The sequence below is a fragment of the Ptychodera flava genome (genome assembly GCF_041260155.1).
Source record: "Ptychodera flava strain L36383 chromosome 23 unlocalized genomic scaffold, AS_Pfla_20210202 Scaffold_23__1_contigs__length_28996876_pilon, whole genome shotgun sequence".
Lineage (NCBI taxonomy): Eukaryota > Metazoa > Hemichordata > Enteropneusta > Ptychoderidae > Ptychodera > Ptychodera flava.
The window spans coordinates 19,622,228-19,644,215 of NW_027248277.1; the positions used below are offsets into that span (position 1 = coordinate 19,622,228).

Consider the following 21,988-nt stretch of genomic DNA (forward strand, 5'->3'; position numbering starts at 1 on the left):
CAGCAGCTGCGTCACCTCAGCACATACATTCAACTGATGATGGTATAGGTTCTATTGAAGACACATCTTCTCAACAATCATTTTCACCACCACCAGGTACGAATTTGTAGTTGTAACATTAAAGGCATTTTGGTTTAAGGTGACATTGCCATTAACCAGTACACTTTTTCAAAGCAATATTTCTAATAAAAAGATGATGTGAAAACTCCCTCAGACTATATATTTTAACAAGTCAGCATGATAACACAGTCCCCACTTGTTAAAGGGACAAAGTTGGCCATTTTTCATGAATTTTGTTTGATGCGAGATACTACTTATGTTGTTTGACATGACACATAAAACTCTGTGTAAAAAACATCTGTCCAAAGTTCCATCAAATTTGCATAATCCTACCAGAAACAGTGCTCTAATGCAAAATTATGCAAATTAGCACTAATTATGCATGCCACATCAATATAAATGGACCTGCATATGTATTCAATAGTGTAGTATCCTTGTATTAAGTTTAAAAAGAATTGGCACAGGTATATCTGAGATATTTGCATTCATCAGCCCCTATGCATGGACATAGCATTATTCTTTATTATCTCTTAATTGGCCATCCTTGAGACCCTGTGGATGAATCCTTGCGACCCTGTGGATGGATATCAAATACAGGAAATGAAACAGCCATCACACAGCCATTTAGATCGGATCATACAAAAATTGGCATGCATATATGTGACATAAGGATTGATATACCAACTATCATCTGCACTCCAAGCATCACTGAGAAATTTACGTGAACGGACGTACGCATGGTCGTCAAATATAGGAAACAAAATGATTGCAACATGGCCATTTTAGACCGGATCAAAACAAAAATCAATGTGCATATAATATATGGAGTAATCTATGTACCAAGTTTGAATGGAATCGCTACCAGCATCACTGAGAAATTTGTGTGAACATATGCACCAACATCAAATACATTAAACAAAATGGCCACCAAGCAGCCATATTGGATTCAATCACAAAACAAATCAACGTACATATGTATGACATAGGTAATAATCCTTGTACCAAGTTTGAACGAAATTACTTCAGCCATCTTTGAGATATGTGTGTAAAGGGATGGACGCACGGACATGACCAAACCTATAAGTCTCCCAGGACGGTGTCCGTGGGGACTAAAAAGCATAGAATCCAAATTTAGTGTGGTAGCAATAGTATTCTCAAGGATGAAGAGCTAGATGTTTAAGTTAAAAAAACTCAATTTTTAACATAATGACTGAAGGTCATCATGTTATTGTGATGGGCTAAGTTGGTGTCAGACAGTGAAAATTTTCCGTAAATGGCAAAAAATAAAAAACCACAGAATAGATCGCGATGATATTTGGTACAGATATTCAGATTGTATTCAAGGTTCCGATTCCTAAAAATGGAGTTAAACAGTGTAGCGGTTAGATAGTTTTGGGAAATTGCTAACCCCCTTTTTAACTAATTGATTTTTAGGGGTCTTTCATATATGTAGTTTTGGAAGGTACACTAATCCTGCATTTTGGACTGTTTTATGAGTTGTGGAACAGAAATGTGGTTTTGAGTGTGCAATAAGACTTGTTTTATTGTAATTTAAATGGGGCGGATTCGAGGCTGTGCTGGATATCGTGGGAACGAGGCTACCCTGGAGTATTCATTGTTAGCTAAAATTCATAGAAATATGCAGGATGGCTGATTCGAAGTATCAGAGATTTCCACGTTCTTTTGGGCAACAAAAGAATAAAAAAAACATATTTCATATTTTAGATTCTCACATTTGAGACGACCCTAGGCATTTGTAAAGTAAACATCCTTGAGTCAATATACAGACTTTGACATTCACATTACAGAGATTAAGTATCCACGAGTATACTCTCAGACAATGAAGTTACAAGTTTTAGTTAGTCATCAAGCTAGCACCAGCATCTGTCCTGAGCATCTGTCCATGTGTTCTCACAGGAAATTACATGGAACAAAAAAATTATTTGAGAAGCTATATTACAATTTAAACCTGTCATGGATGGATTGCTCTCAAATGATCTGAAACACAGTTATTGCCCATTAGCAACAAATCTATAGCAAGATTTATGTAAAGTTCATGAACTTACCCAATGTATTAGACAAAAAGATGACCATGACTTTGCTGCCCTACTAGATCATCTTGCCCCTTGAATTGACTAACATTTATAGACCTTTTTGTAATAAGGGTGGCAAGTAAGATTGGCTTTACGTTTCCAACACCATGGTATTGATCAATGCCTGTGGTTGCCTTCTTCCAAACTTTTAGCAGTACTTTCAGTTTATTCCTATCTTAGCTTCAGTTACTACTTTCAACATTTATTTCATTCAGATTTCCTTAGCTTAGTGTATAATTTTGTAACTTAATTACTGTCAACTTAGCTTGACTACACTTATTCTAACCTCATTATTCTTATACTACTGTTATACCTTATAACCACAAAATTTTTCAAGAGATGCATACATGATTGTCACTTGATCAACAAACCATTTACAAAATATAATATGTCTTCTGCTTTTTTCTCAATATACATATATATGTCCCTTTTCTCATAAGAATAGGCTTAAAATTGCAATGTGAAAATAGTCTTTCAGCTATATGTTACACATTGACTTTGTGGTCTGTCTAATTCACAGTGAGTGGGGTTGTTGATAAATGCCAATAATATTAGGCGGTCATTATGTCCAGCGCCATTGGCAGTATTTTTGTATTTATTATGAAAATACTACTTTATGAAATTCAATATCTCATTTGAAACGAGAGTATATGTGGGAAAAAAATCATATTTTCTCAATTTAAAAAAGCAGGAGTTGAAATATTGAAAAAAGTTATTAACATTAAGAAAAACAAAATTAAAATCATTACCTTTTACTTTTTTTTCTCAAAATATAAGAACTTTATTTCCAAATAAAATTCTTGTTTTGCTATATAGTATAAAAAGAACTCAATGTTAAAATTTTACAAAATTTGACCCAGCCAGAGATTTTGAGATAATTTTCTTGAAAAGTTGAAAACAGGAAAAAAAGAAGCCATAAAATTTGGTGATTTGCATAATGTATGTACGTATGTATACTATGTATGTGTGTGGTCAATTTCAATAGTCAATAACGCGCTCATGCATGCATGCATGTATGTGTGAATGTATCTTTATGTATCTTTACATAATTATTGAGAATAGAACAACATTTTCTTAGAAATTAGTCACAGTACTCATTATGACTTTGGTTATAAGTCCCAGCACACGTGTGTGTGTGTGTCAAAATCAGCAACACTGACTTTGCACCATTGACATTATTTTGTTTCGTACACTTACAGTTCCCGCCAATGCGTCACCTACTCACAGTCAATCAACTGATAATGATACGGTCTGCATTGAAGACACATGTTCTCAACAATCACCCTCATCTCAATCAGGTAGGAATGGCAGTCAGAGCACGTTAGATTGACTGCATTGATGTTGTTGTCAGGTTTTTTACTTTGAAATGGAGAAGTATAATTTGGCTGGTAACATTTGTATTAGGAATGATATCTAGAATTTTAACTTGTTACTCATCTGTAATAATTATAGATGGTATATATAACTTTACTAAGGGCAAGTTATTCCCCATGTAGTGTTTGTATTCCTCTGAGCCATAGGCGAGGGGAATATGACCGCTACACACAAGGGAAATCACAAGTTTGCGATGCAGTCACACGAGTGAGAAATACAGGGATTATATATTTATCACTTGCATAGACCCAGTTTTCTGTGAATAAACTTTTCAGGAATGATATCTCATGCAAATGCTGAAAGAACTATCGGGACAATTTGAAAAGAATTCATGCGCTGGTGTTATGCAGTCATGGCTATAGCTAGGTCATAACTGACACGACTGTACTCAGCTGTTCATGACCCTGTCAAGGTCATCTTCTAAGATGATAGCATCTCTTGTTCAAATTTTTCTGTAGAAATTAAGCAGAAATATGGAAAACCAGGGATTTTTAAGGCAAGGTATTTAGTTGGTACATACTATATAGCATCAATGTGAGTGAAAATTCATTCCTCAAATTACAGGACGTACAAGTGGAATATTAGGACATATTGCATTCAGCCAGAACAGATTGTTATTTCTCTCACTATTCAAACATCATACAAAGAATTCTGCTTTGCAAACTTTATATGGAACTTTCAAAATTTGATATTTTACAAACATGTTGACCTTGTTAGTCCCCACGGACACCGTCCGGGGGGACTTATAGGTTTGGTCATGTTCATGCATGCGTGCGTCTGTCCGTCCGTGCGTCTGTCCGTTCACACAGATATCTCAGACATGCCTCGGTCAATTTCTTTCAAACTTTGCACAAGGATAGTACCCTACCCCATACAGATGCACATCGATTTGTTCATAATGCGATCAAATTTGGCCGTGTTAGAGGACTTTTTAGTTTACACCTCCATAGACTCCCATGTATAAGGCAGTTGTACATAGACTCCCATGTATAACAGCTTGAACGGACGTATAGAAATTTGCATAATTGAATATTCTGAATGTAAACAAGCAATATGGCAGAATACACGTCGTTCGAGCGACTGGTTATGAAAATGGGCTCGAAAGCTCACAAATATGATTATTTAATGCGAAATTGAACAAGCTATGAGGTAATGTACACTTTTGGCATGATAGAAATAAATACTAATGATAATTGACAACTGAATTCGTACTTTGCAATGATGGTTTATCCCTGTCAGCTGTGTGCTATTTTTAGACAGTGACCCGAAACACACTGATACAGGTCTTGAACAAAAATAATACTTGTTGTGTCAAACCACTTGCTGTTGAACAACGCTTGTGACAAGTTTCTTGAATTTCTGACAGTGCGCCTATATTTGCGGCATGATTTCACGATGCCATGTATGCGCTGTTAGTGTTACGTAAAGGCCGATCGTACAGCCCAGTGTACGCGTGTACAGCGTACAACGCTATGGCAACGGGAAACTCGCCTTTACGCTATCGGGCTTCAGTCAACATTGATGAGTTGAAACATGGTAACTGAACAGTGATATACTATCCGTTACCAGTGAAAAGGAAAACTGACAAATCACGGTCGCTCAAATCCACTCTTACAACGATATTATTATCTTGAAAGGCTGAGGGGTCACTACTAAAATCAGACGTGGGAATGTCCGACCACCACATCCTGCATCGACTCCAAACAGACAGACACTGACAGTTGACAATAACCGAATACAAGAGAAGTCAGCCAGTACAATATGCACCCAATTAGAATATATGCTCCATAATAGTGTTTCTTTTTTTGAAGTCTCACTTAAGATATATGCGAAAGCGATCTAAATGTCATTCATAAGATGAGCGTAATGTTTGCAAACTTCATAGATCACAGTTCAACGCACGTATGATATACACACATTGGGTAGATGGCGGTGTATCGCGATCGTGGTAGCGAGTTTTGCAGCCTGATCGTCATAGTTACACTTGAAGTTCGTTAAAAAAGTCATAGGAGATGGTGAAGCAAATTAGTTAAGAGTCATCAAGCCATGAATTTTACTGAAGAAATGGCATAATGTTTGCCTGAACTTTAATACGGTACGCGCGCGATCTGCAGAAACACTGAGGCAGACCGTACATGTTATGCAGGGTTGACATGGGAGCTCTTCGACTTCGAGTTGTTTTCTGATTGTTCGTAGTAGTATTAAACCGACAAAATAACAAACTCTATGGTAATAAAAAGTTAAAATTGTTTGGCATATTCAACTGAGAAGAGAATGCGTATGCAATCAAATTGTTTGTTGCGAGTGGCCGACTTTTCCCACTGGCTGAGTTGGTCGGCACCGGCGCTGGCCGAGTTCGCGACTGGCTGCTTCTCCGGTTACCCAATGGACCCAATGGAATATCGGTAGCCAATGCCCAGGAGTCCTGACTACCGCAAAATAGTAACCAAGTATCAAATATAAATATAACATAAGTTGGATTGACAACAGTAAAATATGTGGTATTGTTGCAATCTTTGGGCCTAAACAATTTGTAATTGTAAACGTAAGCAAGGCATCAGCGGAGTGCAACACGTTCCTCACTCTCTAAGTGGCCATCTTGTCTTCTGATGACGGGACGGTGTACGACCTACGGGGCAGGCCAAAGCAGTGATTTGCAGGGCATGAACAAGAATAAAATTAAGTTAGGGGGCTTAAATAATGATTAGACTGTCTAACTATGTAAAAATATTCACAATAATCAGCTGGGCCTGTAGTTGCGGCAGCCAACATGGTAGGCCTATGTTAAGCGAGCCATAGATCGACAATACACACATAGCACCAAAAGTAAGCCGTAGAAGTCGATAAAAATTCATAGGCACAAACTTACCTGCTTTATATGACCATAGAAACGTCTCTGACATTGTTTGTTGGGAAAAAATGGGCTGAAATTGCCCCCAAAAAACAGGAAAAATCACACTAACGGTCAAGTAGAACAGCGCCCTCATCACTTCCATTTGAACGAAATTCTAATTAAAATATGCAAATAGGGGTATCTCCGCTCAAGCTGTATAAGTCAGTTCTCCATAGACTCCCATGTATAAGGCCAAGAAAAATAAAAATTTAGTTTCTCATCGCATTCATATTGCAAGAAGGATGCAGTGACACAGTTTTTAGTCCCCACGGATGAAGTCCAGCGGGCTTATAGATTGGGTCATGTCTGTCTGTTTGTCCATCCATTCGTCCATCAGTGAGGTATGTAAGGGTGCCGGAAATCGACAAGTGCGGGGCCAAAGTGAGGGCTCTCACAATCAAAGTGCGAGCGAATGTGAGGGCTTGAAGTGAGGGCTCTCACAATCGAAGTGCGAGCGAATGTGAGGGCTTGAAGACAAGTGAGGGGCGCCTTGAACCGATCAAATTCGGGCTCAGACATACGAAAAATGAGAGTCAAAGTCGTTTTCAACGTTGAATAAAAACTTACTATCTCCAGAACACAGTCGCAGCGCGGCACAGCTCTTTGAACAGTTGAACGGCTGAGCGCGGAACGAGTACACAATGGCCTGCGTACAGATCATGACCCATTACATCACTTCCGTCTTTATCGTTAACCTTTTCGTGTTTGTTGTCATTGCATTTCAAATATCACAGATATCCTTTTTATTATTAATACATGCAACTCAAGCGAGCGATACTTCTTGGTACCATTGTAGGCTTGATAAATGTGACTTCAGTTAAACCAGTTCACGACCCGGGCACGTGAACTCTGTTACTGATCCGACATGACGTCGTATGCGGAGTTTTTGCCGGAGAATTTTCGAAGAAAGAGGAAACTTTTTGAAGAAATTTTAGAGTGGCTTGTTGTTCACCAGATAAAGTAAGATCATGGGAAAATGTATTTTTGGAGACTTGTCTGGTTCTCTATGATTGATTTTTGAGGATAAAAAAATTCAATAGCTACTAAAACTGAGAAATCAGACAACAGCAAATGACAAATTTTTTTTTACGTTTGTACTGACAGTATGCTTTTTATTTTCTCTGTACACAAAGTTTGATAATCATTTCAAAAGATCAATTGCATCAGAATATCAGGGGTTGTGAATGCTTTTAACCTTTACATTTTGTTAACAATGATGGATATTTACCTTGGTCAACGAGCCCTTGAATATTGTTCACAGAATCAATCTCATGGTCAATTATATTGTCACAGAAATCATAGCTATCTCTGTGTAGTCAGCGATTGACCAGTCATTAGAAATTTGACTGTCTCCTTTGTTTCATACTATATAATCAGAAAGCTCTGCGACCTTTCATCACATTCATACGTTGTTTGTCTGTAGCGGAAATGATTGTGCCGTCTCTGGCTCTGAAACTTTTAAGCCAACCGTCCGACGACTTGATGATAAGAACAAGCAATCTATCGGCGAGCAACACATCGCGACCGAATCACTTGCTGTAAAACGAATATGCATCACCGTCCTATGCATGCATCGTGTATCAGCCTTGAGATAAACATAAACTCTGTGACAGGCATGTAGGATGCCAAAGACATTTTGTGCATTTACGTTTACAACAACCTAGACTTAGTCGATCGTAAGAAAGGTGGTGTTGAAACATGTTTCAACTGAACGCGGTGGCTATTTCCCAGTAAATGCGTAACACACACACACTCTCTCTCTCTCTCTCTCTCTCTCTCTCTCTCTCTCTCTCTCTCTCTCTCTCATGTGTCAATATCGGGTGTGGTCTCTCAGCTTACCGTCACTCTAATTTGTGTTTGATGGAAATGATCATTGCAGTTTAATCTTGAAATTGGCCAAACGTCATAACTAGACACTTAATTATTGTCATGGTCTGGAGCAAGTTATCAGCTTGTATAAAAGTCGGAAGTTTTTGCTTCCGAAGGGGCGCACGCGTAAAATACTGAACGTGTAACTAAAACTCACCGTTGAAAATTTTCAGACTTTCAAAATTAAGCCGGTTGTACTGTCAACAATAAATAAGACAGAGCAATACTGCCTACCTCAAAGACTCCGCGTATTTTTTCAACCTTATAATTGCAGCAATGGCGAGAGTATGAGTCTAAAAATATTACATCACGGTATTTTCGGCTTGAATATGCCATCGACCCGATGAACACGTTAAATTCGGACACCTGAACCCTGACGCTACCCTGACGCAAAACCTGTAAGGTGGTGAAATCTCCGATATATATCGGATATTTACTTGCGATTTGACAGAATCTATTATCGTCTAGTATCGAAGCTAGAGTCAGTCCTTGGAAGTCGGGTTTGGCCAGAACTGTAAGATGGTGAAATCTCCGATATATATCGGATATTTACTTGCGATTTGACAGAATCTATTATCGTCTAGTATCGAAGCTAGAGTCATTTCTCAGAAGTCGGGTTTGACCAGAACTGTAAGGTAGTGAAATCTTAGATATGTATCGGATATTTACTTGCGATTTGACAGAATCTAGTATTGTCTAGTATCGAAGCTAGAGTCATTTCTCAGAAGTCGGGTTTGACCAGAACTGTAAGGTAGTGAAATCTTAGATATGTATCGGATATTTACTTGCGATTTGACAGAATCTAGTATTGTCTAGTATCGAAGCTAGAGTCAGTCCTTGGAAGTCGGGTTTGGCAAGAAGTGTGAGGTGGTGAAATCTCTGATACATTCGGATATTTACTTGCGATTTGACAGAATCCAGTATCGTCTAGTATCGAAGCTAGAGTCATTCTCAGAAGTCGGGTTTGACCAGAACTGTAAGGTAGTGAAATCTTAGATATGTATCGGATATTTACTTGCGATTTGACAAAATCTAGTATCATCTAGTATCGAAGCTAGAGTCATTTCTCAGAAGTCGGGTTTGACCAGAACTGTAAGGTAGTGAAATCTTAGATATGTATCGGATATTTACTTGCGATTTGACAGAATCTAGTATCATCTAGTATCGAAGCTAGAGTCATTTCTCAGAAGTCGGGTTTGACAAGAACTGTAAGGTAGTGAAATCTTAGATATGTATCGGATATTTACTTGCGATTTGACAAAATCTAGTATCATCTAGTATCGAAGCTAGAGTCAGTCCTTGGAAGTCGGGTTTGACCAGAACTGTAAGGTGATGAAATCTCCGATATCTATTTACTTGCGATTTGACAAAATCTAGTATCATCTAGTATCGAAGGTAGAGTCAGTCCTTGGAAGTCGGGTTTGACCAGAACTGTAAGGTGATGAAATCTCCGATATCTATTACTTGCGATTTGACAAAATCTAGTATCCTCTAGTATCGAAGGTAGAGTCAGTCCTTGGAAGTCGGGTTTGACCAGAACTGTAAGGTGATGAAATCTCCGATATCTATTTACTTGCGATTGACAAAATCTAGTATCCTCTAGTATCGAAGCTAGAGTCAGTCCTTGGAAGTCGGGTTGGGCAAGAAGCGTGAGGTGGTGAAATCTCTGATACATTCGGATATTTACTTGCGATTTGACAGAATCTATTATCGTCTAGTATCGAAGAGTCAGTCCTTGGAAGTCGGGTTTGGCCAGAACTGTAAGGCACAGGGCAAGTCATTCTAGTATTGTTTAGTATCGATATTTGTGGCGAAGGGAAATTCGTCTTGGTGTGACTGATGGACAGACAAGCAGACACGATGTGTTCTGTAATTCTGCTACAACACACATTTTATTCCGTGGTTCTGCTTCTATATATACACCAAAGCATAGACCCTTGAGAAAAACGGGACAGGCAACTGCTGTTTTTTGGGTTGTTGTTTTTTGCGATCTATCTTGGAATATATATTAAGTTTATTTGCCAAGCGGTCCCCGACAACAATACTTCGTACTTAACACTGAATCTCATTAACGATCAAACTGACGTTCTGAATATGTACACTTTGCTCTTGCATGGCACGTTCCGAGTAATGACACAGAGAATTTTGAGGGTTTTTTGATACCAGTCATGGTGAATGTTCTGGTAACGATGAAGATCACAGTTTTTCTCGAGGGTCTACGACCAAAGTTAAATGTCAAAGTCGACATAAAATAAAAAACAACGGAAAGGTCAGATTTGCATGTTATGGCTTCATTTAACTAACAAATAAACTAATAGATAAACTGACGCTGTGAAATCGTCGTTAGTATGTGTACAGAACCCTGGATAATAAACAGGAAATATATTATCTGTTTGCATTATTTCTGTCGGATTTCCATTCCCGACAATATTAGAGTCCTCAAATCGCCGAAAAATATAGGGTAAATATCGGAGATTTCACAGATCTGCGTGCCGAGGCACAGGGCAAGTCATTCAAGTATCGTCTAATATCGATATAAGAATCCCCAAATCGCCGATAAATATCTGGTAAATATCGTCGATTTAACAGACAGGGCGTGCCATGGCTCCAAGCAATTTATTCGGGTATCGTGTAGTATCGATATTACAGTCCCCCAAAACGCCGGTGAATATCGGCGGTTACACAGACGCGGCTTCCCATGGGACAACCGCAGTTCATTCGATTCTAGTATTGATTCTATAGTCTCAAAATTGTCGATATGTCAAACTTCGATACTAGATTGTAAATACCCGTTATTTAAAAATTGTGCAAAGTCGCGCCTTCATGAGTGTCGAGAGACACTTGAGATTTTGAACGACGTGATCAGTCGTGTGTGTCTTATTGTCATGGCATTAATTTCAATAACGATAATCCCCCGATGGGCTTATCTCAAGTTTAAAAGCTTTACAAGAAAGTGTTTTCAGTCCTGACAGTGTAAACCTAATCATGGCGATGACTGATGTTTTAATATTTCTGCCTGTCGCACATATAGCGTTCGATTTCACTTTGACAAGCACTTTGAATGTGGGATCCCTGCCCGATCAGTCAGTCGGTGATTTTTAAAATCAGCCAGACATTATATTCTTCAAGAAACTCACGATGTAAAGATTACAAAATGCCTCATTTATATTTTTACGGTGTTTGACAGTTTTTTCCGTCAGGGACGTCATGTACTTTATTAGCCGTTCGCTCATATCGTGAAGCTTCCATCGATGCTGTAGCTCCATGCATGCTCATACACAGGGCTGCGCCGTTTACAAGTCTTCATTCGATCAAGGTGAATTTAGTACTGATTTTCGCAAGTCTCAACCCTTTAATACGCTCTCACTTTGATGTGAGAGCCCTCACTTCAAGCCCTCACATTTGCTCGCACTTCGATTGTGAGAGCCCTCACTTCAAGCCCTCACATTCGCTCGCACTTTGATTGTGCTGGCCCTCACTTTGGCCCCGCACTTGTCGATTTCCGGCACCCTTACATACCTGCATCAGTTCACGCAGATATCTCAGATATTTTGACAAAATGTCACGTGACCTCGGTGACCTTTGACCTCAAATATACATATTTGTCCATAACTCAGTAACACAAGTGTTACACCCTTCATATATGGTATGATGGGACACCTTATGACGCCATATATTGTACCTCATTAATTATGTGCATGTGCATATCTAATTTTGAGCGAGCCAATAGAGCTAGAGATCTGATTTTTGGTATATAGGGATAACTTAGCAATACAATTTTTTTGACAAAATGTCACATTACCTTGGTGACCTTTGACCTGAAATATACATATTTGTCCATAACTCAGTAACCACAAGTGCTACACCCTTTATGTATGGTATGATAGGACACCTTATGATGCATATATTGTACCTCATTAATTATGCACATATCTATTTTGAGCAAGCCAATAGAGCTAGAGGTCTGATTTTTGGTATATGGGGATAACTTAGCAATACAATTTGTTTGAAAAAATGTCACCAGACCTTGGTGACCTTTGACCTGAAATATATATATTTGTCCATTACTCAGTAACCAAAAGGGTTACACCCTTTATATATGGTATGATGGGACACCTTATGACGCACATATTGTACCTCATTAATTATGTGCATATCTAATTTTGAGCGAGCCAATAGAGCTAAAGGTCTGATTTTTGTATATGGGGATAACATAGCAATATAATTTTTTTGAAAAAATGTCACCAGACCTTGGTGACCTTTGACCTGAAATATATATATTTGTCCATTACTCAGTAACCAAAAGTGTTACACCCTTCATGTATGGTATGATGGGACATCTTATGAAGCCACATATTGTACCTCTTTAATTATGTGCATATCTAATTTTGAGCAAGCCAATAGAGCTAGAGGTCTGATTTTTGGCATGTAAGGGATTAATTGGCAATACAATTTTTTTTTTCCAAATGTCACGTGACCTACATGACCTTTGACCTTGATTATGTGCATATCTAATTTTGAGCGAGCCAATACAGCTAGAGGTCTGATCTTTTTTCCCGATTTAGAACCATAACTTAGACATGCGCCATGTTTTCAAATTGGGAACAACGACATAGACCTATGTGCCCATAGATCTCAACATATACACTCCAGTGATACTTCTTAATGTCCACATTTCTCTGCCCCATCTAGACTAATACTCCTATTACAAGTGGGGACTATGTCATTGTCAATGACTTGTTTCAATATGAGAACAGTTTCAGCTGTAATTAAAAAATTGGCATGACTACTAGCAGTGAGTGTCAACTTGAAACTCAGGAAAAATGATGTTCAATATTCATGCACAATGCAATAGTTTGCACCTTTAAATTTCGGAAAATCTTATGGACTACCGTTGCTTTTGAAGAATAAAATGGAATTTCTTCTTCTCCGTCTCAAGTCTGGAGAAGTATTGTTGCTGCTGTCAGAAATGACAAACTCACATCGGCAGCACTGATCATTATGTTAGTGGAACTTGCAACCTGTTAATGTTGCTTCAGAAAATCCCTGCTGCTATTGTGGTCACAGTACTCTTGTCTTGTGTTTTTGTCTATGCTTATGTTGCTGATAGACATCTACAGACGCAGAGGTTTTTTTGATAAGGTAGACGACACAAACATGTAGGCAGTGTAGAATGTGTTTAAATGCCAGTGGAGAAGAAATTAAACAATTTATCACAAATCAACACAAAAAAGCACGAATTCATAAAATTCTGGTGTTGACGGTATTTCGTATTTTACATGTGTACAACTGTATCACATTTTCCCCTTTTAGTGTGCCACAAACCTCCCATGTTTGCATTTCAGGAATTTGAAAATCAGTTTTGAACAGTTGTTTTAGTTTGTGATACTGTAGAATATGACCCCCTCAAGACATAATGGGATGACCCACGAATAGTTGATGATGGGCGGTTTAAACTACTGACTTTTGCTTTTGTGGTGATTACGCAATTGAAGTAATTTTGATTGTATAGTTGAACCACAGGTTTTGTGATTTCTGTATGAAAGCTCTTTTATTGTTATCTGTTGACTTTTTTCTGCTCGAGAGGTTAAATCAGTTCGATCAAAGAAGACGCGCGTGTATTTCACCCAAGGTTTGATGGGTGTAATACTGTGAAGAAACTTGATAATAGGGAGACTTGGAATATGGCCGGTGTCCGGTAACAAGGTCGATGTGAGTTGAAGTTTCCACAAACTCCAAACCATTGGCGGAATCGTGTGACGAAATGGCATCCAAAATGGACACGATGGAAGCTTGATGTTAATTAGACTTGAGTTATTTGAGCTGGTCTTCGTGAGATCCCGGCGTGTGAAGAGGTATTTCTTCGACAATTTTGAATGTCAAGTCTGCTGTACTTGAACAAAGCGTGGGTGATTGCCCGCATTTTTGGAGTCATTATAAATTGCAGAGATCTGACAATTAGGGATGCTTGCACAGGTTTCTCAATGCTGATGCTTCAGATATTGGAAGTTGATGTAAGTACAATTTGATTGATGCAAGTTGCATGAAAATCGGACTCAATTTGATAACGTTACGGCCATTCGAAGTTCTCTGAACTGGGGCACGAGGAATGCAACAAGCAGCATAACTCTGGCGTTTAAACTGTGGACGGATCATTTTATGAACATGATTAATCAAAAATGTTAGTGATTTTTTATTCACAGAACTGATCAATGCTTTGTTGTTGAGTTTTACTTCAAGTTTGAAGGAACGCGGAGCATTGTCGACAAGCAAATTTCCCAGTTGAACTCATACGTGGCGAATTGCGTGTAATGTCTGTGGTTTATAGCCGAGACATGCTCTGCCGTCTCTTATGCCCATTTACACGCTACTGAGATGGACGATACTTTCTAACTCATCTCGTTTAATTTCGAAGAAACTCGATGTGACTGTTGTTTGTGGGACAATACCCTCACCGCTGAAAGTCAATATTATATTGGTCTTGCGTTTGTTTATGAACTTTTGAATGGCGCCTGAAGTGACTTTTGGCAGGTGAAGGTACGCTCGTTTTCTCCAGAAATGTGTACCTTGGATGGAATGCTAATGTGTCACTATGTTATTAACATTACCACATAGGCGTTCGGATAATCACTGCAACGGACGCTGTACTGTTTGTATGACAAGTTCAGAGCCTTCGATCTGATTTGTCTGACAAGTGAAAAGGAACGAGTGGCAACAGTTGAACATTGTTACTATAAGTGTTACTTGTTCTCAACAGGTTTTTGATATCATTTTGCTCTTCTGAATCAATATCTTTTATTTTATAACATTTAGACATATTGAGTTCTGAAGTGTGCATGTTTGATTTAGGAAGAGTACGTTTTTGTTGATGAGATTGTAGTTCGACACTATTACTCTGTACCGGTACATTTGAATTTTATCGATCATTATTCATTACATTTTTATTCTTTCATTTTACTTAAAGTGTCAGTGTAATTTGTCCAGTCCCTACACTTGTCTTGGTATACCCCTACCTGCAACGCAACCGCATTTTTCACGAATTCCACGACCCAACTCACACGAACAAATTTGGTGATTGCCCTAAGTTGTTGAGTTTGCTCCTACACAGCTAGCCCGTAAACCCCTACACACCTAGCCCGTAAACCACACCAAAATAAGGCTAACATTTACATTGAAAGTAGTTCAGGTCTAATATCCAACATCATTATAGTGTAATGTCTTAAGCCATGATGATGTTGTAGTCAGTGTAGAACCGCTTAAAGTGCCAGTGGAAAAGAAATTCACAATTCCTCACAAATCAACATGAAAAAACACAAATTCATAAAAATTCTGGTGTTGATGATATTTTATGTTTAACATGTTCACAATACATATATCACATTTTTCCCTTTGTTTCACCACCCTCGCACTTTTGCGTTTCAGGAATTTGAAAATCAGTTTTTAACAGCTGATTTAGTTTATTTACATTGAAAGTAGTCCAGGTCTAATCCATCATCATCATATACCTATGGTGTGATATCTTACTATGGGGATTGGTCTCTGTATGTGATAATACATTGAATCCACAATTGTATGTACGGCTTTGAAAACACTCATTAGCTCATATTTGGTTTTATATATAAATCCCAAAAAGAGCTTATATGATGAGTCGGTGGGTATGTATGTGCGGATGTATGTCCATCACACACAAAGGCTCCCATATACCGCCAAAGCTAGTCTCAGTATTTGGTGTACAGGTAGATGTAGGGGTTGAGATGTGAATTGTTCAAATGAACACGTCAGTGTCAAAATGTGCAAATGAGGTACGAATAAGGGAAATCCTGCAAATGTGCAGGAGTGGTGGCAGTGAACTGAATCAGCCCACACATCTGAATGAGAGGATTTTGACCATTAACCTACCGTATTCCTCCCATTATAAAACCCCCTTTTCAGAACCAAAGTGACAGAAAAGATGTGGGGGGCTGTATAAACGGATGTCACCGCGAAATCGAACGTCGTAGTTAATTTATGCTAATTAATGCAATGTTATGCAAATTTATGCCAATGCTTTTTTTAGCTCCCATAGCCATATGTATATATGGCAATGGAAGCTATTCTTATAGGCTAGGGAAATGTCTGTATCTATGTATGTCTGTATGTCTGTATGTCTGTCCGTCAACATCAAAACTCCAAAACCGCTGCACATTTCATCTTGATATTTGGTGTGTACATGGATGATGGGCTGTAGATGAGATTTTGTTCAAATGAAGTTGTCATTGCCAAAAATATGCAAATTAAGTGAAAACATGTGAAAACAGTCAAAATTGAAAATCTCAATAACCACTGAGCAGATTAGATGAAAAATTAGCATGTAAGTACTTTGGGCTGACCTGAAATGATTGTGCTTTTTTGATTTTTTGATATTGTTGAAAATATGCAAATTAGTGCCAAAAAAGGCATTTTTGGTAAAAATCTTCTTCTTCATAACCGCTGGTCAGACAGCTTTGATATTTGGTAACAGGTCCCAAGGGATAACCCAACTTGGATTTGTTCAAATTGTGATGAAATAAGCAAATCTGTATTTTTAAGGAATTTTTTTGTCATTTTTGGTCAAAAATTTATTTCATCAAAACCGCTCGTCTGACAGCTTTGATATTTGGTATACAGGTTCCTACAGATAAACTAAATATGATATACAGAATATATGATGAAATCTGCAATTTTGTATTTTTGGTGCAATTTTTGCCAATTTTGGTCAAAAAATGTGTTTCTCAAAAACTACTTGTCTGATGCCTTTGATATTTGGTATACAGGTTCCTGGGGGTTCTCTTAGTGTGATATAGTGAAATTTGATGAAATCTTCAATTTTGTATTTTTGGGTCAGTTTTTGCCGTTTTTGGTCAAAATATTTGTTTCTCAAAAGTTAGTCATGTGATAGCTTTGATATTTGGTATACATTTTTATACATAGTTATGATGAAATCATCAATTTTGTATTTTTGCAGCTAATTTTGTCATTTTCGGTCAGGCCATCCTGAAATGAGCTATCAAAGATCTCAACCTTCTTCATCAATACATATGTCACAAAAAGTTGCTCTCTACATAACACAGCAGAGCTCTGTCGACCATTGGGTCGCTTGTTAGCTCCCATAGCCATATGTATATATGTTTACAAGTTTACATTTTATTGAAAATCTCAATAGCCACTGAGCAGATTAGATGAAAAATTGGGGCAACTTGCAGCGATTTGAAAGCTGTTATCCAATTGGTTGGCAGAATCTCACCGATATAATTGAATAATGCAAATAAACTCCCTAAGTTGCTGTGAATAATGACAATCGACCAATCAGATATAACCTTGCAAACACGCTGCAAGTAAGCCGGAAAAATTAGCATGTAAGTACTTTGGGCTGACTTGAAATGATTGTGCACATCTTGGGTCAGTATCTTGGACTTGCTATTTTTCATGAATTTTTTTGTAATTTTCTCCCATTTTTGGTCAAAAAATCTTCTTCTCTGAAACCACAAGTCTGATTGATTTGAAACTTGGTATGGAAGTGCATAGGAGTGACCTTTCCCAAATCTGGGCAAATCGTGGTGAAATTTGCATATTTGCATTTTTGGGCTATTTTTTTCATTTTTGATCAAAATTTTTTTTTTCTCTGAAACCACACGTCCGATTGAGTTGAAACTTAGTGTAGAGGTTTTTACGGGTGACGTCAGTAAGATTTGATCAAATTCTGGTGAAATTTGCATAATTTTATTTTATTGGGGGAATTGTTTCTATTTGTGATAAAAAAATCTTTTAGCTTGATTTTAGCTTGTTTTGATAACTATATGGGAGCGACCAGTGACATTGTCACTATTTTTAATTTAGGTGTTCATAATATCAATTTGACAATGTTTGTAATTAATTACCATGTCAATCGCAAAAATTTATTCATCAGAAAGAGTAAGACAAATTGTGAATTCCATCATAGTCAAGCGGGAATATTTGTATTTTTCTTCCTATTTTGAAAGTAATAACTGCCATTGTCAAACCCAAATTTTTTTTTAAAACTGACAACGTCTTATTTCAATGTCAAAGTGTGCCTCCACATAATCATCAGAATCGCTCTGCGTTTCATTAAATTAGAACAAATGTGTACCCTACTGTTTGATGACAATTCTTTTGGTGTCTGCTTCATCCCTAAAATATCAGCTGACAGCGATAAAGAGAATGAATCAGACAAACCGTTTCTCATCACGGAAACCAAGAAAGTAAACAATGATGTCGAAGCACTGCGGAAAAAGGTTGAAAAGATGCCAGCGAAGAAGGTGGACGACAAACAAGAAGAGAAGATATCTGACATGTTTGATGACTTTGAGAAGCTGCCACCCATGCAGTCTCTGATGAAGCGGTTGATATCAAAGAGGAGAGGAGGAAACTGGAGAAGTGGCAGGAGGAACAAGACGAGCAGAGACGTCAAAAATACCTGAATGAGAAAAAGCGGCTGCAGGAGCAGTACCTGAAAGATCTGGAGAGAATCCACGAAGAGATGCTGAGGAACAGGGAGAGAGAGCAAGAAAAACTGGAGAAATACGAACAGGAGCTGTTCAGTCGCGAACCTGGGGCGCGTGCGCGACAGGAAATACAACAGAGGAGGGAAGACTTCATACGGGATCAGAAGCAACGGGAAGAAGAGTACCAACAGAGGAAAGCTGACTTGATGGCCATTTATGAACAGGAACAGAGACACTTGGCGGAAGAGGAACATTTGAAACTCAAGAGGATAAACTGAAACATGAAGAAAGTATGTGGACACTTGAGAAGGACAAGGAGGAGGACAAGAAACAGGAGATTGAAGTGAAGAAGAGACATATCGAACGGAAACGGAGGAGGACCCGAGAGCTGGAGATTGAAAAGCTGAGACTTGAAGCAGAGGCACAGCTTAAGAAAGAATGGGAAGAACTTGAGAGGGAGAAACAGAGGCAACAAGAGAGGGAGTTGATTGCGCAGCAGAAACTGGAAGAAATCCGCAGAGAGCAAGAAAAACTGAACAGACACAAGTTAGAACTTGAGAGACAGCAGGAAGAAGAACTGAGAGAACTTGAAGAAGAAAGGAAGAAGCTACTCAGCAACAGCCCTCCTACCAAGGCGACAAATCTGATGCCAAGAACAACTTACTCCAAATTTGCTGCCCTTGGCCAGCCAGAATACAAAAAAGAACCCAATAAGGCTCAGAAGTCAGTGTTGAAGAAACCAAAAGCCAGTGAACAGACCGAAGCAGAGCTGAAGAAAACAAACGTGCCGCAGAGTAATCTATCGAACAAAGATGCCTACCGCAGATTTGCAGCTATCCCTCATGGAGATGAAGATAGATACCAGCCCCAACCTCAAGAACAACAACAGCCACAGCCGCAGATAAAGCAATCCTACACACTGGAGAGTCGTCCCAACATCACATCTCCAAAGCATCCCACAACATCACCGAACACTGTGACCGCCGAACAACCAGTGAAGAAGAGAGACCATTCCTTACTCAGGCTCAATTTGAACCAGCGTACAACCAATACTACAAGAAACCACAGACTGATGTACCGGAAAGGGACGTAGTGGATCACCGAAGGACAGTACCCGAGAAAGCTCTGCCCACGCAGGCACCAGTGCCTCAACAACGAAATCGAGTTCAACCAGAGAGAGATTTTGCACCCAAACACAGTCTCATGTCAAAATACAGAGGTGAGTCATCAGTGTATTTCAAAACTTGTAATTCAACTTTATATTTAACAGAACCATTTTATGACACTCACTTCAAAAGATTGACGCTTTAGAGGAAAGCCGAAAAATTTCTTAAAACTTTAGACTTTGAACGAAAGGAAAATATTACTGACTGCTTTTGTTCAATTCTGGTTTTCCTTTCTATAAGCAGATGAGAGTGCTCCAACCGGCCAGCACTGGCTCATAGAAGAAGCAGAAAGAAGAAGGCCAGATGAATGGGAAGGTGACGATAGAGGCTCACCTTATGAAATCACACCTCCAAGGAAAACAAGCCCCATGCTGGCAGAAAAGCCACAGAGAGATGTCCCACCACCCACGGAAATGAGATACGACGAGAGGTACATGTACATGTATGCACCACCAGAGAGGGGACTTGGGACAGAGAATGCCTCATGAAAACGAAGCAGTCAGGATGAGACCTCACCACGAGGACTAAGGCCGAGAGAAAAGAAAAGTTGCAAAAGAGGCGAATGGTTCACGAGATGGAACCAGATAACAGAGCTAGAGAATATCAGAACATTGAGAGAAAACAGAGAAGCTTTGATGATAGTGATCGCCGACCACAAGCACAAACTAGACATTCTCTGCAGGGACCAGGTCCCTATAGTAGTTCTTCTGAGAATATTCCTCATGGAGTTAAGAAAAATAACGGCCCACTTCCTGATAATGTCATTCAGGTAAGCTAGGTCTCCATAATGCTTCTGCAGTAACAATAGAAGACATTCACCGGTGTTTGACATATTGCGGTACTTTTACCATTCTTATCCTTTTTACCCCATTTCCCAGTGTAGAGGTCCAACGCTGTAATAGAAAACAATGAGACTGGGTCAAATCATGATGGGGAAAGGGTTAGGCGTTATTGCCTTTTATTGTTTATTCCTAAACCCCTTACTCTAAACCCTTTCATCACCAAGATACTGTGTTGTTGTATCTCTACAGAACTTGGCACATACAACTGGCAACAACGGCATTGGTTCACAGAGGTCACCGACCTCACCACAGAGGTACCCGTATGCATCTCAGCCACCAACAGCTGCAGTTCCGCCAGCACCTGCAGGTAACAAACAGCCGAGCAATCTGTCTGTCAGTGGCAAAGTACTTTGTACAAAATGTGGAACTGCGCTGGGCAAAGGTTCTGCCATGATCATCAAGTCTCTTGGACTTCACTTCCATATGCATTGTTTTAAGGTTTGTATTGTGCAGGGCTCTGCATACACATTGCGAAATTTACTTTAAAACTTGTCAAATTAAAGTCACAATGTGAGCCATCGACAGTTGAAGGAACAGCGCCCTCTACGGCCATTGGTTTAGCCCATTTGTATGAATTTGATGTTAACCCCTTGGCCAGCATTCCCCATGTTATCCCGTATAGCAATGAAGATGTGGACACATACACGATGTTGATGGAACTTTCTGGCACTCAAGGTATATAGCAATTCAATATGGCGCTGGAAAATCATGATATATCAGGTAACCGAGGGTCAATCTTGATAAAATGAAGATGAATTCACTTGGAAACATACTGGTGTATTTTTTTATCTGGATTTCAGCCTCTCCTGTTCATTCCATCAATTTATTGGATAGTTTTCTCAGCCAATTTAGCATTGTCAAAGTCATCTTCTAAGACGAAAAATCTCAGTGAGGCAGAATGTTCAAATTTGTCTCTTTGTTTGTGTGTGTTTCTTCACAGTGTTGTGTTTGTAATGTACAGCTTGAAACCGATGCCAAGGGCACGGACGTCAGGATCAGGGCTTCCAGACTACACTGCCAGAACTGTTACAGTAATGATGCAGGTACACCCAGTCAACACAGATCACTTCAAAATACTATTAGTCACCCACTAACAAACCCACCATCACCCCCTACAAAACAGCATGGTATAACCCATTCAATTCAGCTCGGGTCGTACCGTTGTCGTTTGTAGGTGATCTAGTTTCACCATAACACACTAAGTCTGTAA

At 38.9% G+C, this 21,988-nt stretch overlaps 2 protein-coding genes across 2 annotated transcripts in view; both read left to right on the top strand.

Annotated features, from left to right (window-relative positions):
- LOC139123571 (calponin homology domain-containing protein DDB_G0272472-like) lies at positions 1-20,699 on the top strand. The gene is made up of 4 exons (XM_070689738.1): positions 1-96; positions 3,353-3,451; positions 18,469-19,989; positions 20,180-20,699. Exon 3 carries the CDS (start codon positions 19,063-19,065, stop codon positions 19,861-19,863), a length of 801 nt encoding a protein of 266 aa, XP_070545839.1. The 5' UTR covers positions 1-96; positions 3,353-3,451; positions 18,469-19,062; the 3' UTR covers positions 19,864-19,989; positions 20,180-20,699.
- LOC139123813 (LIM and calponin homology domains-containing protein 1-like) overlaps positions 20,511-21,988 on the top strand; it is an 18,768-nt gene continuing 17,290 nt past the window's right edge. The window contains exons 1-3 of the mRNA XM_070689965.1: positions 20,511-20,705; positions 20,968-21,216; positions 21,719-21,821. Coding sequence (XP_070546066.1) covers positions 20,511-20,705; positions 20,968-21,216; positions 21,719-21,821 — 547 coding nt within the window. The remainder of the gene's footprint in view (positions 20,706-20,967; positions 21,217-21,718; positions 21,822-21,988) is intronic.